The sequence below is a fragment of the Helianthus annuus genome, chromosome 7, assembly GCF_002127325.2.
Source record: "Helianthus annuus cultivar XRQ/B chromosome 7, HanXRQr2.0-SUNRISE, whole genome shotgun sequence".
Classification (NCBI taxonomy): Eukaryota; Viridiplantae; Streptophyta; class Magnoliopsida; order Asterales; family Asteraceae; genus Helianthus; species Helianthus annuus.
The window spans coordinates 51,674,803-51,701,183 of NC_035439.2; the positions used below are offsets into that span (position 1 = coordinate 51,674,803).

General features: G+C 35.7%; 2 protein-coding genes and 1 long non-coding RNA gene across 7 annotated transcripts; 2 read left to right on the forward strand and 1 right to left on the reverse strand.

Moving 5' to 3' along the window:
- The first annotated feature begins 879 nt into the window (after positions 1-879).
- Positions 880-5,587, forward strand: LOC110867913 (protein encore). Of its 5 annotated transcripts, none has more exons than XM_035975690.1 (7): positions 880-1,080; positions 1,931-2,119; positions 4,082-4,187; positions 4,291-4,368; positions 4,446-4,517; positions 4,646-4,734; positions 4,863-5,587. In XM_035975690.1, the coding sequence occupies exons 3-7, from the start codon at positions 4,147-4,149 to the stop codon at positions 5,291-5,293; spliced, it is 711 nt and encodes a 236-aa protein (XP_035831583.1). In that variant the 5' UTR covers positions 880-1,080; positions 1,931-2,119; positions 4,082-4,146; the 3' UTR covers positions 5,294-5,587. The 5 variants fall into 5 exon arrangements, with proteins under 5 accessions (XP_035831583.1, XP_021972662.1, XP_021972663.1 ...); XM_022116970.2 differs by having other exon boundaries at positions 4,087-4,187; XM_022116971.2 differs by lacking the exon at positions 1,931-2,119.
- Positions 5,588-5,599: 12 nt separating this feature from the next.
- On the reverse strand, positions 5,600-9,196 carry LOC110867912 (probable receptor-like protein kinase At1g11050). The gene is made up of 8 exons (XM_022116965.2): positions 9,091-9,196; positions 7,845-8,429; positions 7,731-7,754; positions 6,743-7,195; positions 6,547-6,662; positions 6,213-6,473; positions 5,939-6,139; positions 5,600-5,852 (listed from the first exon to the last, which is right to left on the reverse strand). The coding sequence occupies exons 1-8, from the start codon at positions 9,194-9,196 to the stop codon at positions 5,784-5,786; spliced, it is 1,815 nt and encodes a 604-aa protein (XP_021972657.1). The 3' UTR covers positions 5,600-5,783.
- Positions 9,197-15,738: 6,542 nt separating this feature from the next.
- Positions 15,739-16,163, forward strand: LOC118480594. Its single transcript, XR_004863464.1, has 2 exons — positions 15,739-15,799; positions 15,875-16,163. It is a non-coding gene; the product is annotated as an uncharacterized LOC118480594 (long non-coding RNA).
- The last annotated feature ends 10,218 nt before the right edge of the window (positions 16,164-26,381 follow it).

Sequence of the window (26,381 nt, forward strand, 5' to 3'; positions counted from 1 at the left end):
CCATCATGTGAGAGGCACATGGGTGCATTTAACTGGGTTGTTGGATAGGGTTTGGAGCAAAGGACAAGGAGTGTGCAAATTTGTTATTTAAAGGACATGGCCTGCACAAATTAAAGTGAAAGGGCAGAGACTGCAATTTAGGGTATAATTAAAGGACAATCTGTAAGAAAAAAAAAACAATAAATGTTCAGGGTTTTTTTCGGGTTTCGTGTTTCGGGTCGGGTTGTTCGGGTTTACGGTAGGAAAAAGTGACCTGATAACCGAACCATTTAAAGTTCGGGTTGGTCGGGTTTGGGTTTCTCGGGTTCGGGTTTTTTGGATATTCGCTAATTCGGGTTCGGGTGGCTTTGAATTCGGGTCGGGTTTCGGGTTATGGATAAAAATGAACAGCCCTAGTAGCTGGTTGGTTATGGTTGTCATTGTTTTCATATCCACCATAAGCGAACCAAACTGACATGTAAAATCTTTATCGGATTTAGTACTTTTCACCATTTTTTTTAATATTTGATGTTTTTGGTTGAACGTTTTTTAGTATTTATGGGTTATATCATATCGTTTTGTTTGAATGTTTATATGAATTTAAGAAATATATCAAAACACTTTGTTTGAATATTCGGTAATAATCCGTATTAATATTATAGATTGATTATATGTATTTTTTTTTAAGAATTTGTAATATACGAATAGGTAGAAATATGTAATAACAATCATGAGTTATTTTTAACTAGACCTAAATTCATGGTTAACCGTCCATAATCGACCCGTTATAACTTTTAAAACTGATTAAGTAAAAACCGCCATAATCAACCGGTTATGGTTATGGGTATGGTTATCCTTAACCACCGACATAGATTTTAGGCCAAGAGTTGGCTAAACCAAACCATGAAGACATCTACTCCAACATGATTTGAGTTAGTAGCGAAAGATGTTAATTTTTGATGAATGAGGCCCAATCGCAGGATAACGGGCCAATAGATTGAGGCGGATGACAGAAATAAACGCAACCCCTCACTGAATTTGGATCTTACAAATCTATCTAGGGTTTCAGCTTCCAACATGAGTCTCACTCAATTCTCAATGGTAAAATCAATCTTCTTCTTCTTCTTCTTCTTCTTCTTCTTCTTCTTCTTCTTTTATCGTCTGCATAATTCTGTTATTGAGGATATAAACAGCATACAATTTGCAGTATGATCAATCAGGATTTGCTTGCAGAATATATATTTGTGGTGTAGTATATTTAGCTAGATTTTGTTTGTGCACTTAGCCCCTGTCTAATCCAAGTTACGATATTTGATTATACTTTTCTGTTGAATCTCTAATCTAGTTTGTGTAGCAAAGGATAGGATAGGATAGGATAGGATAGGAATCTACCTTATCATCTATCACCTTAAGCAAGCAAGCAGAGCGCACGTCCGAGGCTTGTCTAATGCATTTATTTATTTTCTTCTTGAATGTCCTACCGGTTTTAAAAAGCTTCATCTCCTAGCTAATATTATTAGACAGGTACAGGTTTGCACGATTTATTTATTTAATTTCAATTATTTGGGGTTGATTCTGAAGTAATGCACAAAAGGGGCACTCGTATGAAATCTTCAAGGAATACATATTTATTAGGTTCAAAAACTAGAAATTACACATGCTTCTAATTTCTATCGAATACATATCCCACCATTGATTTTGGATGTACTGGCCTGGCAATGGATTGGATATTGATCCATATCCAATCCAATCCGATCCATTTAAATCACTTATTGGATCATAAAAAATATCCACTAATCCATTAAATCATTAATTAATCTAATGGATCGATCCATTTATCCAATGAATTATATGGATCGATCCATGATCCATCCGGATCGATCCATTACTGGAATATCTGATTGTAGGTGCCTCTTAAAAGTCCAAACCCTAAGTTTTGAAATCAATCCAGCCTCTTCTCTCCAAAGTCCAAAGTTCGTTTTGACGATTCAGCAATTCACGATCCAGTCACCAAAACTTAGCTCAAATCTTAGCTGTGATTCAATCACGATTCAGCTATTCACGATTCAGCTGCTCTTCTCTCCAAAACATAGCCCAAATCTTTGATCTTCTTCCACTCGAGCTGCGATTTTTTCTGCGGGTACGTTCCACAACAGTTTATTTACGTTTTCTTCGCGATTCGTGTACTAATTTCCGTTTACAAGCGTTAGCATATATCTATTCTGTGAATTGGTTTGCAAATTTGAGATGTTGTTGGAAAGCAATTGTTATTGTTCACCAAGTATTTGATAAAAATCCCCAATGAAAGCATTAGTAGTAGTAGAAACTAGTAAGCAGCCTAAAAGAAACTTAATCCATGTTGGGGTTGGTGAATGATTTATTTTGCTTAGGAATGTTACTAGTGAGACCGATCTTTTGCTTAATAATTAAACTAGAGTTGTGTGTTTTATGCATTTGATTAGCGACCTGTCTTCATAATGTAGGCATTTGATTGTGACTAACACTTAACAGTCAAAACGTTTAACAGTTCAACACAAGTTGCTGTTTGACAAAGTTAGCTGTAGCTGGGAGAGTGTTTGATGAAAGTTGTAATTCCAGCCAAATACGAAATTCAGATGGTAAACATGGTTAAAAATGAGTTTTAAGATGACTTTTAAAATTTGATGGATTTTGTCACAGGTTGTTTTTAAGGGAAATAGTTTTTACTTCACATTTTTTTCTTTTGCACAGACCCAAATTTTCTAATTAATTTTGGGGGTTCAGGTGTACCAGTGGAGGCTATGTGTCTTTTCTTTGTTGTGCATGAAAGTTTATTATAAATATAAAAATAAATAGTCGCGTCTTCCACATGTCACCCAACTGATCGCCATTAGGAGCGTGCAGAACCCGTCTAAACCGGCGGCCTAAACTGACGCCAAACTAAACAATTCCGAGTACATGCGTATGGTCTGGTCTGTGGTTTAGGATTATGTGTAAATTTGGTTTTTGATAGGGTCCTGTTCGAAACCATAACAGCCCAAACAAAACCGAACCGCTTGATGAGTTCTTTTCATCAGGGATGCTGAAATGTGCTAGAGTTTTCAAATATTTTGAATGATGACTTCCACTCAGTAGAGTTCTCTTCTCTAACAAATGTGTAAACTTGTGAATGTCAAGTTAAAAGTTCACCTAAGCTACTGTGAAAGCTTGAAGAATAACGCACGAAAAACCTGCAGTTCAGGTATTGATGCGAATAACTCACCAAAAACTTGCAGTTCAGGTATTGACGTTTAATGGGTGTGATATGAGTGGATGTATTGACGCGAATAACGCACCAAAAACTTGCAGTTCAGGTATTGACGCTTAATGGGTGTGATATGAGTGGATGTACTAATTAAGCAATTCTATTAACATCCCATATTCCCATGATTGCAGCAACCAAACGCAGCCCAGCGCGGTAGTTAAGTCAAATTGTTGGTTGCAGTCTAGAATTTATTTATTTTTTTTTAATTTTTTAGATTTTTTTATTTTTTTAGACTTTTTTTTTAGATTTTTTTTAGAATTTTTCCGATTTTTTTTTATCTTTTTAGATTTTTTTTTATTTTTTAGATTTTTTATTTTTATTTTATTTTTTTAGATTCTTTTTATTTTTTTTAATTGCATTTTTTGTGATTTTTTTTTTTAATTTTTTAGAGGTTTTTTATTATATTTTTTTATTTGGATCGATCCGAATAGTGATCCATCCATTTAAAATTATGTGGATATGGATCGGATCACGATCCATTATGTTGGATCATGGATCGGATCATGATCCATTTAAGTTGGATCAATAATGGATCAGATCATGATCCAATCCATATCCATCCATTGACAGGCCTGTCTTGCTATGCATTAGTTTTTTTTTCCTTGTTAATACTCTTCTCAAAAGTCGTGCGGGTTCAAATCCAGGTCAGGTGGTATTTGAGTGGTCCATCACTTGATACTAAATCTTCTATGATGATTTGGCAGTTGTACTTGACATTTAATTGCTTAATGTTCAAGAACATTGGTAGTATTCCTGTTTTGATGTGTGACATGTTAATTGTTTAAATCTAATAGGCATTATTTGTTCTGATGTTTGAAGTGCAGGTTGAAGAATTAGCATATCTTGTAAAGGACAATCTTCCTTGCAAGCACCTCGTTCTTTCTATGGAAGACATGCTTGTTCATTTCCTTCAGAATGAAACAAGGTCTCTTTCCTTCTTTCAGCACATGTATCCACTGGAGCATATGTGCTTCCTAATTCATTTAGTTCCCGATATACCAAGTGTTGAGCATTTTGTTGTCTTGCAGCTTAAATGGGGTGCTGGAACTGGAGCCAATGAACCCCTATAATCGTCTTCTTTTACACCGTCTTGCTGATATATTTGGGTATCATCTTCCACCCATTTTTCATGTTTCATTGTGTAATTTTCATATTAAAAACGTTTCCCTTTTTTGTATGCAAGATTTTCTCATCAATCTATCGGTGAAGGAGATGATCGGCATATCGTTTTAAAGCGTTGTGAGGACACATCAATGTCTGTCTAAAAGACTTTTACTTGAAACAATAGTTGTCCATTTTAATTATTGCTAATAGTTTTTTTTATCATGAATCATTCTGTTAGTTGGTTTTTTTAGCTTTTGAGACCTTTCTATTGAATATCAGACCGTCCATTCTAGTTGCGGATTTGTTATGGGAACATGAGTCTCCAACTACATCACAGCTTCTAACACGACCAGAGGATGGTTCCACTGGTATTTTTTTTTTCCCTCGGCTAGCATAAAGTGTGCTTGATCCTGTCCTATCTAGAGATAAACATACCCATTTTAAAAGTAAAGCCGTCGAAATTGCCACCACTGAATTTTTTTTCTTTCAATTTTAGGGACAAATTTGGAAACATTAACTGCTAGGGTTTCTCTAGAAGATAGAGAGTCAGCCTACCTGGCAGCTCGGAACCGGATTTTCTCAACAGGAAATGATGATGATATGGAGTCACTGAGGCCTCGAAATAATCCTGTTGTCGCCCGACGTATGATTGCTCATGCGCTTGGCCAGAGAATCAAACAGTCTAATGACGGGATAGGCATCAAACCTCGTGACCATGTGAAAAACCAATCAAACAGTCAAAAGTCAACTGGTCAGCAACAGCAGTTAACCAGGAAGCTTGAAACTGAAGCATCAAGGAATGTTGGTGTAAAAAAACATGATACTAATGTCCCGAAGCATGAGGAACATTTTGGAGCTGCAAAACGAATATTTGCTAATGCCTTGAGAATGCATCCTGCTCTTCTTTCAAAGACTGATAAATCTTAGAAGGTGTTTGGTTTTTCAACTCAACGAAAAGCTGACCTCTTGTCTCGTATGTGCTGCAAAGTATGGATTTTGAAGAAAACTTTACCGGCAACAGCATCAACATGTGATGTTTCAAGAAAACATAACAGCAGTTGATACACACCAATGTTTTGTTGTGTTTTTCCGTTTTTAAGTATAATAATAATATTATGGAGATCGAAAGAAGATGAATCTGATGACCTTTGTACATGACTTGTACGTGCCTAATCTTGATTTTCAATTGTTAAGTATAATATAGTATCTATTTCACTACTACAATTGAAATTGTTTTAGAATTTAAACCAGAAACAACTGTATTTATATTTACGGTGTAAACGAGCTGATCACCTCGCTAAATCCACAACAAAAAAGCTCACTCACTCGATACGTTTTGTACATGAGACATGGTTGTACAGGAAGCAACTTTTATTCCTAATCCTGTAATTATACATGCAACAAAAGTCTTATAATTTCACAGAGAAATGACTTGCACATCCATAGGCTGTGTTGCAGTGAACAACTTCATCTCCCTTTTCGCTCTCTGCTCCAAACCAAAAAACACGAATTACACGCAAATTATTGTTTTTTTTTTTTTTTTTTTTTTTTTTTAATGAAGGCTGTGCTTACCATATCAGCCAGTGTGTTTTGCCATGCTTTATCCATCTCCCCAAACACAACGTCTATTGTTGGCCGACCTTTGCTTGATTTAGCAACACATAGCACCGCAACTTGTAGTATGGATTCAAAATCTACAGTGTTGAGATTCCCCTTCAGCCTTGGATCTTCGATGTCTGTCAATGGACGCCTCCCCATGCTCACGTCCTTTGCCTATATAATAATACCCATATGCAAATTGGATTAACAAACTAGTTAACTGTCATGGATGGATCGAGTAGCTTACTTTTCTGGTGAGTTGATCTCTGGCTTCTAGATCCAGCTCGATGACTTTCTGACCTGAAAGAAGTTGAAGGGCAACAATACCAAAACTGTAGATGTCACTAGCACAAGTCAACTTGGCGTTGCTCATGTATTCAGGGTCCATATAGCCTATGGTTCCACGAACATCTGTAAACACTTTGCTCTCTTCCATCCCTAGAACTTTTGCCAACCCAAAGTCTGACAGCTTTGGCTCTAAGTTCTCCGTAAGAAGGATGTTTGTAAGCTACAAAACAAACATGTCAAATAAGCACTAGCTAGGGGAGGGACACTCACTAGGCTACAAAAACGTTAATTACCTTGATATCTCTATGAACAATGCATCCATCTATGAAATGATGGAGAAATCTTATTGCAAGTGCACAATCTCTCAAAATCTTAACTCTTTTTTCCCAGGCCAAAACGCTATCCCTTCCTGTGCGTAAGAATTGAATGAAGAATTGCTACGTACAAAAACAAAAAAAACAAACATGTATGCATTGTACGGATAATTACTCAAGAGATTAAAGGCAAGATTTCCTGCAGGACAAAACTCGTAAACCAAATACTGTTCACCATCTTCAGTGCAACAACCAAAAAGGCAAACAAGATTCGGGTGGCGGATTCTAGAAAGACCCTCAACTTCGCGTGTGAAAGAATCCGCGTTGTTTCTGTTACTTATCTTCTTGATAGCAACGGCTTGTCCACTTGGCAGAATCCCTTTATAAACCTCACCGGCGCTTCCACGCCCAAGGCATTGTTTTTCACCTGAGAAGTTAATGGCGTGCTCGATTTCCGCCTTGGAGAAGCTATAAAGGCCGGACCATGCTGTTGGAGTTTCTTTCGTGTGAAATTGAGCCGATTGGCCTTGTTGTTGTTTCTTTCGCATTACGTATTTTACCAGCATGATAACAAACATCAAGCTCATGCTAGCAAGAACAACGCCAAGTAATGTCTCGAAAACGGAATCTGGTAGACCAAATCATATGTTGTTATCTTACATGACTACTAGCTAAAAAGCTGAAGTAATTTTGGCGAGAAAAATGCCCGGATAGTCCCTGTGGTTTGCCCTTTTTTCACCTTTAGTCCCTAACTTTCTAAAATTACAGCTATAGTCCCCAACTTTTGTAATTTCGTTCCCGGATAGTCCCTAGGCCTAACATCAGTTAGTTTTCTCAGTTAAGTGGGTGTGAAATAACAAAAATACCCTTACTATAAAACAAAATAACTTAACCTATTAATAGATTTATTTATTTATTTTGTTTTATAGTAAGGGTATTTTTGTTATTTCACACACACTTAACTGAGAAAACTAACTGATGTTAGGCCTAGGGACTATCCGGGAACGAAATTACAAAAGTTGGGGACTATAGCTGTAATTTTAGAAAGTTAGGGACTACCGGAAAACGAGAGGAACTATCCGAGCATTTTTCTCTAATTTTGGCAGTTAATAACATGTTTTGGTTATAATTTGATGCAATTAACCTCAACAAAAATAACTCACGTTTCAGTTTGATGTAGCCTGGATCTGTAACAAAAGGAAAGAAGAGAATGTTTAGAGGAGCTAGGCAAATGAAACAAGTATGATGATAGTATTAGTATAGCTATGCCATCTTACCATGCACATCCAAGGAACGCAAACAGGCATAGAAATCATCGACAAGGGCTAATGAGGTCTCGTTCCACTTCTCGGAAGCAAGGGCGGTAACAACAGCAATCCCACAAACCTCCTTCTTCGTTTGGTTTCCATTTGAGAGGGCATCTCTGGCCTTCAAGACGGCCCGGCTGCAGTTCCTACAGATGTCATCAAAGGAGTCAGATTGATGAAAGCGGCCGCATATTGCACTGGCATCATTGAAGTCCTTAATTGCTTTGAAGTCGGCAAGGGAGTGGGCAGCACAATCGGAAGCTTCTTTGAACAAGTTATTGAAGTTGCAGAGGTGGGAGTTGACGGAGGCGGTCTGGGGTTGGAAGATGGAGGGGCTGCTGCAGCTTGACCATTGCTTGGAGTCCAGGAAGACCGATTTATCTGCAGAGGAGGATAGTCGTCGAGCCAGGGATTTAGAGATGAGGGTGAGAGGGGATTGACAGCAGAGGGTTGTTTTCAGAATGCCCCATGATTTGATCTTGTGCTGTTTTTCATGCTCTATTATGCAGTCTCCATTTGGTTGGTACACTAATGATGTGAAGTTCAACAAACATCCTGTATGCATGCATGCCACAATCAAATGAAAGATCAAACTCACAACTCCCTCTTTACGGAGGAACAAAATCTCCATTAGATTTATAATGTTTTGGGATTTAATTATTACTGTTTCTTTTATCTAAATTGGTTTGATAATTACCCAAATTAGGTGACACTTTTAATATAGGATCCAAGATTGATCTGATCTGATCTGAGTAATACATTAATTTTACACCTATCTGAATATGTCTATAAATCATGTTACACAGATCAAAGATGATATACATAAGAACTTTATGTGGCATATCCTAATGTTCTTTTTTGTCTTAGTTTTTGATTCTACAATATTTGGTTCCATATTGAATTTACTAATAAGATTAGAAAAGTTTGGTTCTTGTCAGTCCATTTACATAAACTCGAATCAACTCCTCAAACTTGAAAACAAGTCGTTTGTTTGAATGAAAACAAACCCATTGATTATGTATCTAAGATTGAAAAACAAATGGTTTAATTGTTGGTAATTTATGTAAGAAATACAAAATTTGATTAAAAAAATTAAACAATATCAGTTTTTTTTTTTTTTTTAATTTCTTCCCATATAATTTAGTGTTTTTTTTCCTTTTTTTTTTTTTTTTTAATTTCTTCCCATATAATTTAGTGTATAAAGTTGAAAGTGTACCTTCATCATCTCCATAGGTAGGTAAAACATTAAACTGAAAGAAGAAAATTGATGTATACAAGATAATAGACAAGGCCTTGAAGCATTGCCATGCATTATCCACCATTACGGAAAAAAGCACCCTCTAAATATGGTGTTCAAATTAATGCTTTAATATATATAGGTGAAAGAGATTGGATATTCTTGAGAATATCTAATTCAGCAACATATAATTACATATTTTTTTAGAAAACTCAGAATCAGCATACTATGGACGTGACATCATCTAAAGACAGCCCGATTCATTGGTGGTTTCATTCTTGACGGGAATCAAATCAGTTAGTTTGTTTGTGTCAACTAAGGACCAAGGAACGACAACATACCCCACGCAACTAAAAATAATATTAAGAGTAAATTTTGGTTTTCCTCTAGCTTAACCCATTTTCACTAGTCTAGTCCAAAAATATAATTTATAACAAACCCAGCCCCGATGTATGTATTTCTTAACGTTTTTCATCCAAATAGCTAACTTAGTTCGTTTTTTTTTTCCTGTTAAGTCATGGCTAATTGACCAAAATACCCACATGGACTGAAATGGAAGTTAATTCTTACATATAAAAATATTATATATTTTTAAAACTGATTAATGTTTAAGATGCTTATATATAAAAATAAAATTTATATATATATATATATATATATATATGTATATATATATATATATATAAATTTTATTTTTATATACATATAAAAATAAAAATATATATAAAAATATATACTAGGTTGCACAAGAAGTCGTTTTTATATCAATCTAAAGTCAGAAAGGTTTTTATACGATCAAAAAGGTCCGTTGAGCGCCTCATGGCTATGTCATAATAGATCCTAACACTTGCCCCGGATCGACTTACAGATCATAATTGCTCTAGTGAATAACTAAAGAAAATAGATAGATGGGATATAGAAAACTAGAAGAGAAAGAAACTTATTATATAATAGAAATATCTCTCCGAGATTCTCTAATTATTTGACTGATGACGGGTCTCTTTGTATGTGTTGTCCAGAAAGAGGAGGAGTCAATGATTATTCGTTCGCCGGAACCAGAAGTAAAAATTTTGGTAGATAGGGATCACAAAAAAACTTTAGTCGAGGAATGGGCTAGACCGGGTCATTTCTCAAGAACAATAGCTATATATATATATATATATATATATATCTATACTACTTTAATAAGGATATGTGAAGGACAAGATGGTAATTGAACAAGGTGTTGAAAAAACACTTAATGCACAATGTACAACTGTTAAGGCACAAGAAAACACAAACCCTTTTACCCTTTACAAGGGTATACATCTGCCGTCCAAATGTTTTACTTTCTCACACGGATCAACATCGGGACCGTCCATTTGACTTCACACGGATCACCATATGCTTTCTCTCTCAATGCTCACACATCTCACAAAACAACATCAGATCTTCTTCTCTCTCTCTTCTCTCTCTCTTCTCGGCGATCTAGGGTTTCATGAGATCTATCACCAGATCCGTTTGAATCTATCACCAGATCCGTTTCATGAGCAGATCTAGGGTTTCATGAGATCTATCACAAGCTTTATCTGGCAAGGGATCCGTTTGATGTTCTGATGTTGTTGCAATGAGTGTTATATATCTTACCATGTTCTTTTGTGATTCTTACTTTTCTGGTGAAGCGGTTGACGGATGTTCGAACGACGAAATCTGAGGTTTACGAAGGATTTTCGCATGTGTTTTGTGATGAATCGACTCAGGTTAGGTTTATCTTTAATCTTGATGTGGATTTGTTAGTAGATAGATGCGGTTATTTCAAATTAGGTTGAAAGTTTTGTGATATTTGAATTTGTATTTTTGGTGATGATAGTTAGGTTAATTTCAGATATGACATAGTGAAAGGATAAATTGTTTTTGTAGTTTTGATTTTACTTTGTTCTGTTATATTTTGATCTTTTCCTTCATTTTTGGGACTGATATGTGCCATGGTTTTGTGAAAATCTGAGGTTTACGAAGGATTTTCGCATGTGTTTTGTGATGAATCGACTCAGGTTAGGTTCTAAATGTTGATTTATCTTTAATCTTGATGTGGATTTGTTAGTAGATAGATGCGGTTATTTCAAATTATGTTGAAAGTTTTGTGATATTTGAATTTGTATTTTTGGTGATGATAGTTAGGTTAATTTCAGATATGACATAGTGAAAGGATAAATTGTTTTTGTAGTTTTGATTTTACTTTATTCTGTTATATTTTGATCTTTTCCTTCATTTTTGGGACTGATAAGTGTCATGGTTGTGTGATAATTATGATATTTAGGTCATTTAGATATGGAATAGTGAAAAGATAGATTGTTATGTATTTTTGATTTTAGTTTGTTCTGTGGGATGCTCGATGAGCAGATCTAGGGTTTCATGAGATGTATCACGAGCTTTATCTGGCAAGGGATCCACAGATTTGAACAAGGGATCCGTTTGATGTGGATTTGTTAGTAGATGCGGTTATTTCCTACATCCGATGTTTTAGTTAGGATTTACCTTTTTAATTTTTTTATGTTTACTTGTTTGTTTATATGTCACATGCAGATTAGTAAGACAAAGGTGTTTCTAAGGGCCGGACAGATGGCAGAGTTTGATGGTTGTCGGACTAAGGTCCTAAGTTATACGACCTAGATGGCTTGGATAAGCTGAGCCTGTGAGGGTATGATGCATAAGCTGAGCCTATGAGGCTATGATGCATAAGCTGAGCCTGTCGACTCTATGATGCATAAGCTGAGCTTGTGTTCTTAATATGTCTGAACTGAAACTGTTAAGGCTATGATGCATAAGCTGAGCCTGTGAGGTTACATATGTGTTTCTTATGCTTAAAACACTTGTACATCATGCTTTAAAGGTTGTTTAAGTTTAGTGGAAAATTACTCTTGTACATCATGCTTTAAAGCGGGGTTACATAACACAATAGACTGTGATGATGATTGTATTTTGAGGGTACATAGAAGATCCGAGTAGCATCTTGGCGGGGCAATATCCAGGTTGCATAGTTCTCACTTTGCAACCGTGTGTTGCAGCCATGGCTTTACCCGTAGTTGTGTTCATCTCTCAATTACATGTCTGAGTCTTCCAGTTGTAAAAGTATTATCACAGATTCACAGATCTAAAAGTACATGTCTGAAAGACAGATGTTGATTTATCTTTAATCTTGATGTGGATTTGTTAGTAGATGCGGTTATTTCAAATTAGGTTGAAAGTTTTGTGATATTTGAATTTGTATTTTTGGTGATGATGGTTAGGTTAATTTCAGATATGACATAGTGAAAGGATAAATTGTTTTTGTAGTTTTGATTTTACTTTATTCTGTTATATTTTGATCTTTTCCTTCATTTTTGGGACTGATAAGTGTCATGGTTTTGTGAAAATCTGAGGTTTACGAAGGATTTTCGCATGTGTTTTGTGATGAATCGACTCAGGTTAGGTTCTAAATGTTGATTTATCTTTAAGGCTATGATGCATAAGCTGAGCCTGTGAGGTTACATATGTGTTTCTTGTGCTTAAAACACTTGTACATCATGCTTTAAAGGTTGTTTAAGTTTAGTGGAAAATTACTCTTGTACATCATGCTTTAAAGCGGGGTTACATAACACAATAGACTGTGATGATGATTGTATTTTGAGGGTACATAGAAGATCCGAGTAGCATCTTGGCGGGGCAATATCCAGGTTGCATAGTTCTCACTTTGCAACCGTGTGTTGCAGCCATGGCTTTACCCGTAGTTGTGTTCATCTCTCAATTACATGTCTGAGTCTTCCAGTTGTAAAAGTATTATCACAGATTCACAGATCTAAAAGTACATGTCTGAAAGACAGCTTGCTTGCTGCAGTCTCTATAAAGTACTATACGATATATCACTTGGATGTTTCCCAAGTGTTCTATGATGCATAAGCTGAGCCTGTGAGGCTATGATGCATAATAGACTGTGATGATGATCCAGGACAAGATGGTAATTGAACATCCGTCAAGCTCTTCCTCACTGTGATGATGATCAATGGAGAAGATCTGATGTTGTTTTGTGAGATGTGTGAGCATTGAGAGACAAAGCATATGGTGATCCGTGTGAAGTCAAATGGACGGTCCCGATGTTGATCCGTGTGAGAAAGTTAAACAACCTTTAAAGCATGATGTACATCATGCTTTAAAGGTTGTTTAAGTTTAGTGGAAAATTACTCTTGTACATCATGCTTTAAAGCGGGGTTACATAACATAATAGACTGTGATGATGATTGTATGTTGAGGGTACATAGAAGATCCGAGTAGCATCTTGGCGGGGCAATATCCAGGTTGCATAGTTCTCACTTTGCAACCGTGTGTTGCAGCCATGGCTTTACCCGTAGTTGTGTTCATCTCTCAATTTATCCGTGTGAGAAAGTAAAACATTTGGACGGCAGATGTATACCCTTGTAAAGGGTAAAAGGGTTTGTGTTTTCTTGTGCCTTAACAGTTGTACATTGTGCATTAAGTGTTTTTTCAACACCTTGTTCAATTACCATCTTGTCCTTCACATATGTTTGACGGATGTTCGAAGGACGAAAGCTGAGGTTTACGAAGGATTTTCGCATGTGTTTTGTGATGAATCGACTCAGGTTAGGTTCTAAATGTTGATTTATCTTTAATCTTGATGTGGATTTGTTAGTAGATGCGGTTATTTCAAATTAGGTTGAAAGTTTTGTGATATTTGAATTTGTATTTTTGGTGATGATAGTTAGGTTAATTTCAGATATGACATAGTGAAAGGATAAATTGTTTTTGTAGTTTTGATTTTACTTTGTTCTGTTATATTTTGATCTTTTCCTTTAATTTTGGGACTGATAAGTGTCATGGTTTTGTGATAATTATGATATTTAGGTCATTTTTGGGGATGATAAGTGTTGTAGTTCAATGAAAATTATGATAGTTAGGTCAATTTTAGATATGGAATAGTGAAAAGATAGATTGTTATGTACTTTTGATTTTAGTTTGTTCTGTGGGATGTTTTGATATACTTTTTCATTTCCCAAGTGTTCTATGATGCATAAGCTGAGCCTGTGAGGCTATGATGCATAAGCTGAGCCTGTGAGGCTATGATGCATAAGCTGAGCCTGTCGACTCTATGATGCATAAGCTGAGCTTTGTTCTTAATATGTCTGAACTGAAACTGTTAAGGCTATGATGCATAAGCTGAGCCTGTGAGGTTACATATGTGTTTCTTGTGCTTAAAACACTTGTACATCATGCTTTAAAGGTTGTTTAAGTTTAGTGGAAAATTACTCTTGTACATCATGCTTTAAAGCGGGGTTACATAACACAATAGACTGTGATGATGATTGTATTTTGAGGGTACATAGAAGATCCGAGTAGCATCTTGGCGGGGCAATATCCAGGTTGCATAGTTCTCACTTTGCAACCGTGTGTTGCAGCCATGGCTTTACCCGTAGTTGTGTTCATCTCTCAATTACATGTCTGAGTCTTTCAGTTGAGTGTAGTTGAGAGTTTGTAAAGTGTGAGTAGAGTGTAGATATCTCTGAATTATTTATAGAGACTGAAGCAAGCATGCTGTCTTTCAAGCATGGTGTCTTTCAAACAGTGTATGGAAGAGTGTTGATATATTATAGAGACTGCAGCAAGCAAGCTGTCTTTCACACAAAATTAAAGTGTTGCTTTTTCCTGAACTGAATTTAATTAGTTATACCTTTGGTTAACGACTGTCACGATCACTATTATTACAGAACAAGCTCACTCCGATCTTCTGGCAGCCGGAGAAAGTGTATCTGCTTGGAGAGTCTCGGAATCGGCTTTAGTGACGCTGAACGCTGCTTCATTAGAATAAAGGTTTTTATATTTGCAACTTGACAAAATGTGATTTATATTAAATTTATTTTAAGTTAATAGTGTACTGGTTATAACTAATATCAAATCTTTACTAATACTTGATTTCTTTTTATGATGGTTGACTTTGCGAGAACTAACGGAGCTTGTGTTCTTAATATGTCTGAACTGAAAGTGTTTGAGGCTATGATGCATAAGCTGAGTCTGTCAGGTTACATATTTGTTTCTTGTGCTTAAAACACGTGTACATCATGCTTTAAAGGTTGTTTAAGTTTAGTGGCAAATTACTCTTGTTGTGTACTCCGGATTTTGTGTTCTTAATCTGTCTGAACTGAAAGTGTTTGAGGCTGTGATGCGAAAGCTGAGCTTGTGTTCTTAATCTGTCTGAACTAAAAGTGTTGAGTCTATGATGCATAAGCTGAGCTTGTGTTCTTAATCTGTCTGAAGTAAAAGTGTTTTGAGGCTGTGATGCAAAAACTGAGCCTGTGTAATCTATCTGAACTGAAAGTGTTTGAGGCTGTGATGCAAAAACTGAGCCTGTGCAAGGTTCGCTCGGTCCAACAACTCAAGCAAATGTTTTCTTTGCATTTTAGGGGGAACATGTGTGCTTCTCTCCCAGGGCATACAAAACACAGGTTATTGGCGGCAACCCGCCATATTTAACATATAAAAAAACTTTATATGTTAAATTTGGCGGGCTTCCGCCAACAACCTGTGTCTTGTATGCCCTGTGGAGAGAAGCACCCATCTTCCCCCTAAAAAACATAGAAAACATTTGCTTGAGTTGTTGGACCGAGCGAACCTTGCATAATGCGTCAAGGGAAACTATTGGTCGAGCGAGACATTTGTTCAGGTATCCTTATTTCATGATAAAATGATTATGAATAGCTGTGCATAAACTAATCGCAAGTTTGTTTGGTATATGCAGGGTAATAGGGAACAGCAGTGTTCAGCACTGTGTCATTCTTGCTTGGTGCCATCACCTCAGTTGTCTCTGGCTTACCATCCGTGTACTTTACTAAAATTTGATCGGTGCAGTGAGCATGCGAGCGCAACAAGTGCAGCCGCAGCGGCGCGGTGAGGGCAGCCGCAACGAGCGCAGCGGCATGGCTAATAAAAAAATAAAAAAACTGCCACCTCTAAGTAGATATGTATCAGAATGTACAAATTCATATTTATTGTTTTGTTTATGCGTTTAATCGTTTGATTAACGACTCGATTGATTTGTTTGTAACCATTTGTCTGTAAACGAACTTATTTATCTTACTTTAATTTTTGTATTAAGCATCATCTATCGCGCCTTTGCTGACTGACTTTTATAGATCACTACTTTAGGGAGAATGAACAATTATCCAAATATGGAGATACTAAATCTGCTCGAGGTATGATGCTGGTTGAACTTAAGAAACTAATTGAAGGAAATCCTTTATTTTGTGACAAATTTCAGTTCCAAACCTTAGGAATTCAAGATTAAGGACTCTTACAAACCTAAGACTGTTTGGGAAATTTTTGACTATGTTTTGTACATCTTACAATATAGTAGTTAATGTTAGTTATTTGTGAATTTGTATCACAATTTGAACCAACAAAAGCCTAGGTAGTCCGTCTATTTCAGGTAACATAACTAGAATCAAACAATTTTCTTTGTTTTCTCCTGAGTCGCACAATAACCACCAAACGCCATCACGAAACCACCAATCGCCGCAAATCGCTGATTCTCGCCGCTGAAGAAGGCCTCAACCGACCATCACATTCTGCTACACTACCACCATCGTCGTCACAAGCCACATTGGAAACTACATCCCCGTAGATAGCCCTAAACTCACCAACTTAAGTGATACCACTCCCGCCGCATCGCGCGGGTAAGTGACTAGTATATATATATATATATATATATATATATATATTGAATAAGGATCATGTGAGAAATAGTAGGCTAATTGAGAAACTTGAGAAGCATTCTGGACCACACATTTTCCTATATATATAGAAACGAGATCAGGAGAAAACGCCCAAAAGTGTGAGAACGGTGAGAACGCATCCCGGCCCAACACGTGTCACGCGACATAGATAAGGGCGGAGGGGCCTTTTTGTCATTTTATCTTCCGCTTTTCCAATTCCGCTTTTCACAATATTGATTTATTTTTGGGGTTTAAGATTTTTTGCGTTAACCAAATTCAATAATTATATGGCGTTTTAATGGTTTCATTATATTAACATTTTGGCGTTTATGACGTTTATGGCGTTTTTTCAAATCTCTCTTAATGACGCTTTTCAAGGCGTTTTAGACAATATGGCCCATTGTTCTATTATTTTTTATATACATTTTGGCGTTTATGGTATCTTGGCGTCTTACAATTGTAAAATTATATTACAACCATAGGGAAAAAAATAGAAGCGAAGAAAATAAATTAAAAATCATAATCAGATCTCTCTTCACAATCTTCACTGTCATCAGTCTCTCTCTTCTTTAATAGTACAAGAACTATCACCAAATATATGGCGTTTTATGTAAAACTTACAAACTCATCGGTTTGATTATTTTGCCTGCTCGTCTGTTGAAGTGGCTTTTTGTGGATGTTTGGGGACATAGATCTATGACGTGTGGGTGGGTTTTTCGCTTTTTCTTCATCTTGATCTTCATCTTTATAATCATCCCACTCTTCAGTGTCATTGATCTCTTCTCCTCATCCAAGCCTTATTCAAGAACAAAGAACACAAAATGATATTCGATTGTCATCAGTATCTTTTTCTTGAAGATTTGTCCATCTCATGCGGCAAAATCTTACTGAGTTACTCCCCTCACCTAACAATCTATTCAGTGAAACTTCACGAAGAACAATACTGAATATCTAAGAAAGCATATTAGCTATCTTTGATTTTTTTAATTTTTTGGCGTTTTACAGTGAGTGGTATTTAGAAGTATTGGCGTTTGTTTTTTGGTTTGATTAAATGGAAGTTACTGAGAGGTATTATTTTATAGGATTTCTTTTGGTGGCGTAGGTTAGGCGGTGCATTATTATAATAAAGTATTCGTCGTTTCAGTTACTGTTTTGTAATTATTGTTTTTTATAAGCTTTTATCTCTAAAGTCTCTAACACGTCCCATCTTTTAAGTCTGGCGTTTTAGATTCTAATATAATAAATTTTATGTCTCTTCAGTTTTACTGTTTTGTAGTTACTGTTTCTAGTTACATTTTCAAGTTTGGTTTTTATTTTTTTATTTTTTGGGTTTTTTATAATACTTTTGCAAAGTAATTTTATTATAGTTTGGGAGTTTTTGGGGCGTTTTATGGCATGATAGCGTTTTAACAAACATTTGGTTGTCTGGCGCTTTTATTATATATGACGTTTTTATTATATAACAATCAACTGAAAAAGAAAATTAATAATATATAAATATATATATATATATATATATATATATATATATATATATATATATATATATATATATATATATATATAAACAATTGATCTTCCAAATCTTCACTGTCACCAGTCTCTTTCTTCTTTTTTGAATCATCTTAACTGGCTGGTTCGACTTTCTTATGATTCATTTTGTTTTTTTGTTTTTCAAGTAGTTTTTTTTTGTCGCCGTTTGGAAGCACAAAGTCTGACATCAGCATCTTTTTCTTGAAGATTTGTCCAGCTCATACAGCAAAATGTTATTGAGTTTACACCCTTCAGCCAACAATCTTGAATTTCCAATGAACGATGTTTGATATTTTAATTTTGGCGTTTTACCGATAAGAAGAACGCCACTAAATAAAAGCACCTTAAATCTCAAAATTTGATCACGCTAAAATCAATAATGTTTTACTGTATGAGATGGACAACATTGTCAATCATCGGTTAAGAAAGATATCTGACAATGTTGTCCACCCCATACAGCTAAACTTTATTGACAACAAACCTCAATAATGTTTTTGTATATTTTGGCGTTATAAATTGGATGGAAGTTGAGAATAAAGTCAATAAGATTTTACTCAATGAAATGGACAACATCCTCACTTAAGGATTTTTGTCCATTACATTGAGTGAAACCTTACAGACAACCAAACTGCATTTCAAATAAACGTTTTGGTTTAGAAGATATTTAATATTTGGGTTTTTTGGCGTTTCTAAGACGAATGGTATATATTAAATATGGCGTTTGGGGTTTTGTGTGTGTTTTTAATTGAAGGTCTGAGGTGTTGTATATATAGGATTTTTTGGCGGTTTTTTTAGGCGGGATTTTATTATAATTAAGTTTGGCGTTTTATAACTAAATGGCTTTTTTAGTTAGAATGGTGTGTGCTATTTGTTTTGGCTTTTTATTTCATGAGATGGCGTTTTTTGTGTGGAGAAGTCAAAAGACTTTTTTTTACCCTTAATGAAACGCGTCCACGTAATAAAATTGATGTTATTTACGAAAATGCCACCGCGTCAATCTAGTCCATAGATTGTTTTGATCGGATGATTCATAAGCGTTCTCACTGTTCTTACACTTTCCACCGGTTTCTCTAAATCCTGACCCTATATATATAGGATAAGGATCATGTGAGAAATAGTAGGCTAATTGAGAAACTGGAGAAGCATTCTGAACCACACATTTTCCCTAAGCAAAAAAATACAAAAAAATGTAAAAAAAATGCAATTTTTTTTTAAATTTTTTCGGGATTATGTGTGTATTGTCAAATATACATATATGTATATACATGTTTAAAAATGAAAAATAAGTGTTATTTAGGGTTTAGCATTAGCGTTTAGGGTTTAGCATTAGTATTTAGGGTTTAGCTTTAGGGTTTAGCATTAGTATTTAGTGTTTAGCTTTAGGGTTTAGCTGTATTTAGGGTTTAGCTTTTGGGTTTAGCTTTAGCTTTAGGGTTTGCATTAGGGTTTAGCTTTAGGGTTTAGTATTAGGGTTTAGTATTAGGGTTTAGCTTTAGGGTTTAGCATTAGGGTTTAGTTTTACGGTTTAGCTTTAGGGTTTAGCATTAGGGTTTAGGGTTTATAACACTTATTTTTCAATTTTAAATATCTATATACATATATGTATAATTGACAATATACACATGTATATATATCCCATTTAAAAAAAAACAATTTAAAAAAAAAACCTTAAAGAAAAAGCTCTGATTTTTTCACAAAAAAAAAAAAAAAAATAGCATTTTTAACCTTTTTTTTTTTTTTTGCATTTTTTGCTTATGGAAAATGTGTGGTCCAAATTGCTTCTCAAGTTTCTCAAATATGATGGACTTTTCTTAGGATCCCTACCCTATATATATATATACACACACTAACCCCACCTATATACATATTGGGTGGGGTTAGTGTAAAAAGAGGTGGATTTGTGAGAAGTGTAATGAATGTTTTAAGCCTTTAGATCTGGTAGTTAATGGTTGAGATCAAGAAGGGGTTAAAAAGTAAATTATGTTTTATTTTTTTGACTAATTTAGCTAGATTAGGGGTAATAGTGTCTTTTTACATTGTATTTTTAAATAAAGAAACTGTCATCCACTTTAATGCACATGCAAGTTCCACCCATTTTGAACGTCAATAATTTTTTATACGTAACGTTTTTTTTAAAATAAATTACACCATAATAACGAGTTTTTTATCTTTAATATGAGTACCATAATATTATTATTATTATTATTATTATTATTATTATTATTATTATTATTATTATTATATTTATATAGATAACAAAATTACGTATAGCATGATATGAAGCCTACAAGAATGTAGGTTTAAAACATCATACGAATAACATATACTGGAATGTAGGTGTAAATGCAAGTTTAATACATTATACGAAGAATACATACTGGACTGCAGGTTTAAAACACCATAAATGCAGGTTTAAAACAACATACGAAGAACATGCACAGAACACACACTAGACTGCAGGTTTAAAACTCCATGAATGCAGGTTTAAAACACCATACAAAGAACTACGAAGAACACATACTGGTCTGCAGGTTTAAAACATCATGAATTCAGGTTTAAAAACCACACATTAGATTTTTCGCACAGAACGGAAAAGAAACCATGTTACAATGATGATGAACCTTCTTGCGATCTTGAAGATTTATACCAGATGACAAATAAATCACATATTCTTAAAGGATCTTTAAAAAAACATATCGGAATCCTAAAATAACTCCCAAGTGGTTATAGGAATATTTATCATTTAATTGAATTATTGAGTAAATTACTTTTTTTCCCTTTTGAATTAATATAACTCATGGACACATGTCAGCCCCACAATATTTCTCACACTTCTCACACTCAAGCCTCTTATAAATATATATAGGGTGGAAGTTGGCTACAAAGTATATTTTTCCTACAAAGTGTAAAAATTCATAAATCACCCAGATTGTATCATTTCCTTTTCTTATCTTTGGTAATTTGGTAACAAGGTCCATTGTTATCAATTCCCATTTCCATATTGGCATTTCTAATTGCTGTAATAACCCTGAAGGTTTCTGATGTTCAGCTTTAACCTGTGAACAGATTAGACATTTAGCAACATAGTTTGCTATATCGTTTTTCATTCCTATCTACCAGAAATTCTTTCTTAGATCTTGATACATCTTATCACTTCCGGTATGTATCGTATATTTGGACTTATAAGCTTCTTCTAGAATTCGGTGGCGTAGGTTTCCTTGTTTAGGTATCCAGATTCTTTTCTTATGGAATTTTCAAATTCCATCTGATCCTTGTTCTAATTCCTTAATCATTCCTTTTAAATTTTCAGCATCGTCCTTGATTGCTGTTTTCTGCACTTCTCTAATTTGCTCATTTATATCTACTTGTAGATTTAACCTGAGAGAACGTACTCGTTTTGGTTTTTCATGATACTTTCAACTTAAAGCATCATCTACTACATTAGCCTTTCCTGAATGATACTGGATATCACAGTCATAATCACTAAGAATTTCCATCCATCGCTTCTGTCTCATATTTAATTCTTTTTGCCAAAAAAATATATCTTAAACTCTTATGATCGGTGAAGACAACAAATTTATTTCCATATAAACAGTGTCTCCAAATCTTAAGGGCAAAGACTATGGCTCCTAACTCTAGATCATGGGTTGTGTAATTCTCTTCATGTTTCTTAAGTTGTCTAGAAGCATAAGCTATAACCTTTAAGTGTTGCATCAACACACATCCATATCCTAACTTAGACGCATCACAATAGACTATAAAGTCTTTAGTTCCTTCTTGTAATGCGAGTATGGGTGCGTTGGTTAACCTTTGCTTAAGAATCTTAAAGGCTTCTTCCTGTTTTTGGTCCCCATTCAAACTTAACTGATTTGCAGGTCAGTTTGGTTAATGGAATGGCTATCCTAGAGAAATCTTGGATAAACCGTCTATAATATCCTGCCAGTCCAAGAAAACTTCTTACTTCTGTTGGCGACTCAGAGACTTCCCATTTAGTAATCGCCTCGATCTTTGTGGGATCCACATAAATTCCTTCATGATTAAACAAATATCCAAGGAATTGCACTTCTTGTATCCAAAATTCACATTTTGAGAACTTAGCATAAATCTTCTCTTTTCTCAGCAATGTCAGAAGTGTATGCAGATGTTTTGCATGTTCCTCTTTACTCTTAGAGTAAATTAGAATATCATCTATTAAGACAATTACGAATTTATCCAGGTATGGTTTACATATCCTGTTCATCATGTCCATAAATGTGGCTGGGGCATTGGTTAATCCAAATGGCATGACGGTAAATTCATAATGACCCTACCTTGTTCTGAAAGCAGTTTTAGGATTGTCCTCTTCCTGTACTTTCAGTTGATTATATCCTGAATGTAAATCGATCTTAGAAAAGAATCGAACTCCTTGAAGTTGATCAAACAGATCATCGATTCTCGGTAGTGGGTACCGATTCTTAATCGTAACCTTGTTCAATTCTAGGTAATAAATGCACATACGCATCGATCCGTCCTTCTTCTTAACAAACAAAACCGGTGCTCCCCATGGCGATGAACTTGGTTGTATAAAACCTTTGTCAAGAAGTTCGTCCAATTGTTTCTGCAGTTCCTACATCTCCGTTGGTGCTAGTCGGTATGGTGCTTTGGCGTTCGGTGTTGTCCCTGGTATTAGGTGAATTCTAAATTCAACCTCTCTATCAGGCGGTAATCTAGGTAATTCTTCTGAAAAAACGTCTGAGAATTTAGATATTACAGGAATATCTTTTAATTCTTTTCCTTTAGTATTAATGATTACAGAAATCATATATACTATTCCTCCTTTCCTTTCATAACTTGCAGCTTTTATCACAGAGATGAATTTTTTCGTTCTGGTTGGCTTATCTCCTTTAATTGTGATTTTTCACCTGTTGGTGTACTTACTTGTACTGACTTGTACCAACCAATCCATTCCTAATACAACATCGAATCCGGCTAGATTCATTGGGTAAAGGTTAGTTGAAAAGTTATGATTCAAAATTTCTATTCTTGCTCCCTGCAAGATCTCATTAATCTTAATGGATTCTCCGTTCGCCGTCTCTACCAGACAATCTTGTTGAAGTTTGGTTCAGGGTTGGTCGAGAAGTTGGTAGAAAGAAGTATTGATAAAACTTTGGTTTGCACCAGAGTCAAATAATTCTTTGGCAAATATATTATTAACTAAGAACGTACCGGCATTCACATCTGGAATCATCTTGGCTTCCTCAGCTGTCAAGACGAATGCTCTGGCATTCTTCTTAGGTCCTTCAGTGGTCTTAGCTTGGCTAGTTGTTGCTAGAGCTAGTTTCGGACAGTTCGGTTTAATGTGACCAGCTTCTCCACCCAATTGAAGCATAGCCTATTGCTAGCTTTCGTTTGACATTCTTCTTCCGTATGCCCGAGTCTCTTGCAGAAATTACAATTTCTTGCACATTTTCCATAATGGTTCTTTTTGCAAGTTTTGCAGTAAGGTGTAGAGGAAGAACCTGTACTTTTTGTGACAACCCTCAAAATCCTATGTATTACGTACAATTTATTACTGATAATTAAAGTGTTTGACGAGTGTGTGGAACTACTTAACTGCTCTCTGATTACTGTGATATACTTACATGTGTTTGTTAACGTACTTGGCTTGTGCAGAAAACTTGACTAAATGGTCCTGAATATTTTCCTATGTGTTAGGAATTAATTGTGTTACAAAAATATATGTATAAGACGCCTTACGGAATAATTAAACACTCTAACGAACCGGTATCTAACCGAACAACCGGACATTACCCAGGACACCAAAATATTGCTAGAAACATTGTTTAGTTATTTCTTGGCTTGTCGTAATCCCCGAACACCCTGACACCCACTAGAAATCACATAGCTAACATATATAAACATAATACTTGAAATCTAACTATCCATCACCTATTTAGTTGGAAAAGTTACAACCAACCCCCCCCCCCCCTTCGGTCACAAGGACCATACCCACCACACTCTCAAATCTTGCCTAAAGATTTTATGGTATTATTTTAATAGATCTTTGCTTGTAGTACTCACCAAAATATATGAAGTGATTATAAAAGCATGGCCAAGATCACCACAACCATACTCCATCATTTCACACTCCCTCACTTCACTCTCTCTCCCTTTCTCGGCTCACCCACAACCGGCCACCATACACCACCCACACACTGTGACAACTCGAGTTTCTGACTTTCACTTTCGCATTAAATGCGCGTTGACTTTGACTGTTTAGTTGTTTGGATTATGGACTTGTAATTGTACACGTTGTGTTTTGATGAAATGAATTGTCGTGTTGCACATATGTGATTACTTGCTGTGGTATTAAAGTTATTATTGGAATATTATTAAAACACTTAGTTTAGATCGAAACATGTTATGCCAATCGAAGGACCCCGAAAGATATCCTTCGATTCGAAGGATCAACTGCCGGTTCGAAGGATCTCGAAACATATCCTTCGAACCAAGACCATATCCTTCGACTGGAACCCAGATCCTTCGGCCCAGTCTTTCAGATGGGCTTGGCCCATTTCTGTAATACGTATAAATACGTATCAACATGTACCGGCTGTCATTTCTATCATATTCCCAACCCTAGAGCTCTCCAAACTGTGACGGCAAGCTAGTAACCACAGGAGACCCTTGCGACCAAACCCTCATTTCGGTTAGTAAAATCTATTTGATTCGATCGTTCGTTTATATGCGTATGTGTTCACGTGTAGTGTGTTCTTGATTGTTGATGTAACCTGAACTGATACATGCCTGAATATCATGATTTTGGATACGATTGAATATCGATATAGATTTCACATAGGGTTTGATGATGTGTTAATGTGCGTTAACCGGTTTCGTGATACGTTTAAACTAGGTTCATGCTAGACAATGATTTCTGGATGATTGCGTTATGATTAGATGTGCTAAATGATTCTGATGATTTGGTAATGATGATGACGGCTGTACAGATGATTAGGGTTGCTGTTCCTGTGAAAACGTAACTGATTGTGAAAACGTAACTGTTGATTGATCGAAAGATACTGTTTGTCGAAACATAGGTAGTGTCGAAAGATGCTGGTAGTCGAAACATAGCATTGACCGAAGGATAGATATGACCGAAACATAATTAAGTTGACCGAAAGATACCTTAGGTCGAAAGATGACTGATGGTACGAAACATACCAACTAGTCCGAAAGATAACTGTGAAAACTTGTAAGTGTCGAAAGATTACTGATGTGTCGAAAGTTAACAGTGGATCGAAGGATAGTGGCAATTATAAACATCCTTCGAAGGATGGAATGTATACATGAACTATTTGACATGCCATGCTTGATGATGAATGTTTACATTTGTAATTGTGTGCACTAGCTGATGAGTAACTAGGAAATGGTACGTGTTGCGCCGATGTACAAACTGACTGTTACGTGAACATTATATTGCATGCGAATCATTGTGAACATGAACTGATTTGTTATACATGCATACAATAGGACGTGATTAATTACTTGTGAGTACATAACCTAGCATACCGAGCAAACCAAGGTGAGTTCACACTCTTACTAAGGCATGGGATTCCCGGGTTGTGGGAATGGGTTAAAGGCTTGATGATAAACTAATAACGTACATACACTACGCTTTTCCTAGACTATCACCTATCATAGTCCTCGGATGTCAGGACGGTTCCGTAGGTTGGAAAACACCTACGTGGTTCCGTAGGTTGGGATAACACCTACGTGGTCAGATGCCAATTACTATCCTCGATACAAAGGATACGCACGTAAGACATACGTGTACGCATTACTTACTTCTTCCGTAGGTTGGGATAACACCTACGTGGTCATATGCAAATTACTATCCTCGATACAAAGGATACGCACGTAAGACATACGTGTACGCATTACTTACTTCTTCCGTAGGTTGGGATAACACCTACGTGGTCATAATACGAATAGTCTAGTGGTCACTTAACATGGGAAGCCCCC

What these genes read in the sequence shown, in the direction of transcription:
- LOC110867913 (XM_022116968.2), top strand. Translation starts at nt 1,057, where the DNA reads ATGAGTCTCACTCAATTCTCAATG. An exon ending in GTCTCACTCAATTCTCAATG is followed by an intron (nt 1,081 to 4,086) that starts GTAAAATCAATC and finishes TTTGAAGTGCAG; the next exon opens with GTTGAAGAATTAGCATATCT. An exon ending in ACCAGAGGATGGTTCCACTG is followed by an intron (nt 4,735 to 4,862) that starts GTATTTTTTTTT and finishes TTTCAATTTTAG; the next exon opens with GGACAAATTTGGAAACATTA.
- LOC110867912 (XM_022116965.2), bottom strand. Translation starts at nt 9,196, where the DNA reads ATGGTGGATAATGCATGGCAATGCTTCAAGGCCTTGTCTATTATCTTG. An exon ending in AGGCTACATCAAACTGAAAC is followed by an intron (nt 7,196 to 7,730) that starts GTGAGTTATTTT and finishes TTGGTCTACCAG; the next exon opens with ATTCCGTTTTCGAGACATTA. An exon ending in AAAACACACTGGCTGATATG is followed by an intron (nt 5,853 to 5,938) that starts GTAAGCACAGCC and finishes GGTTTGGAGCAG; the next exon opens with AGAGCGAAAAGGGAGATGAA.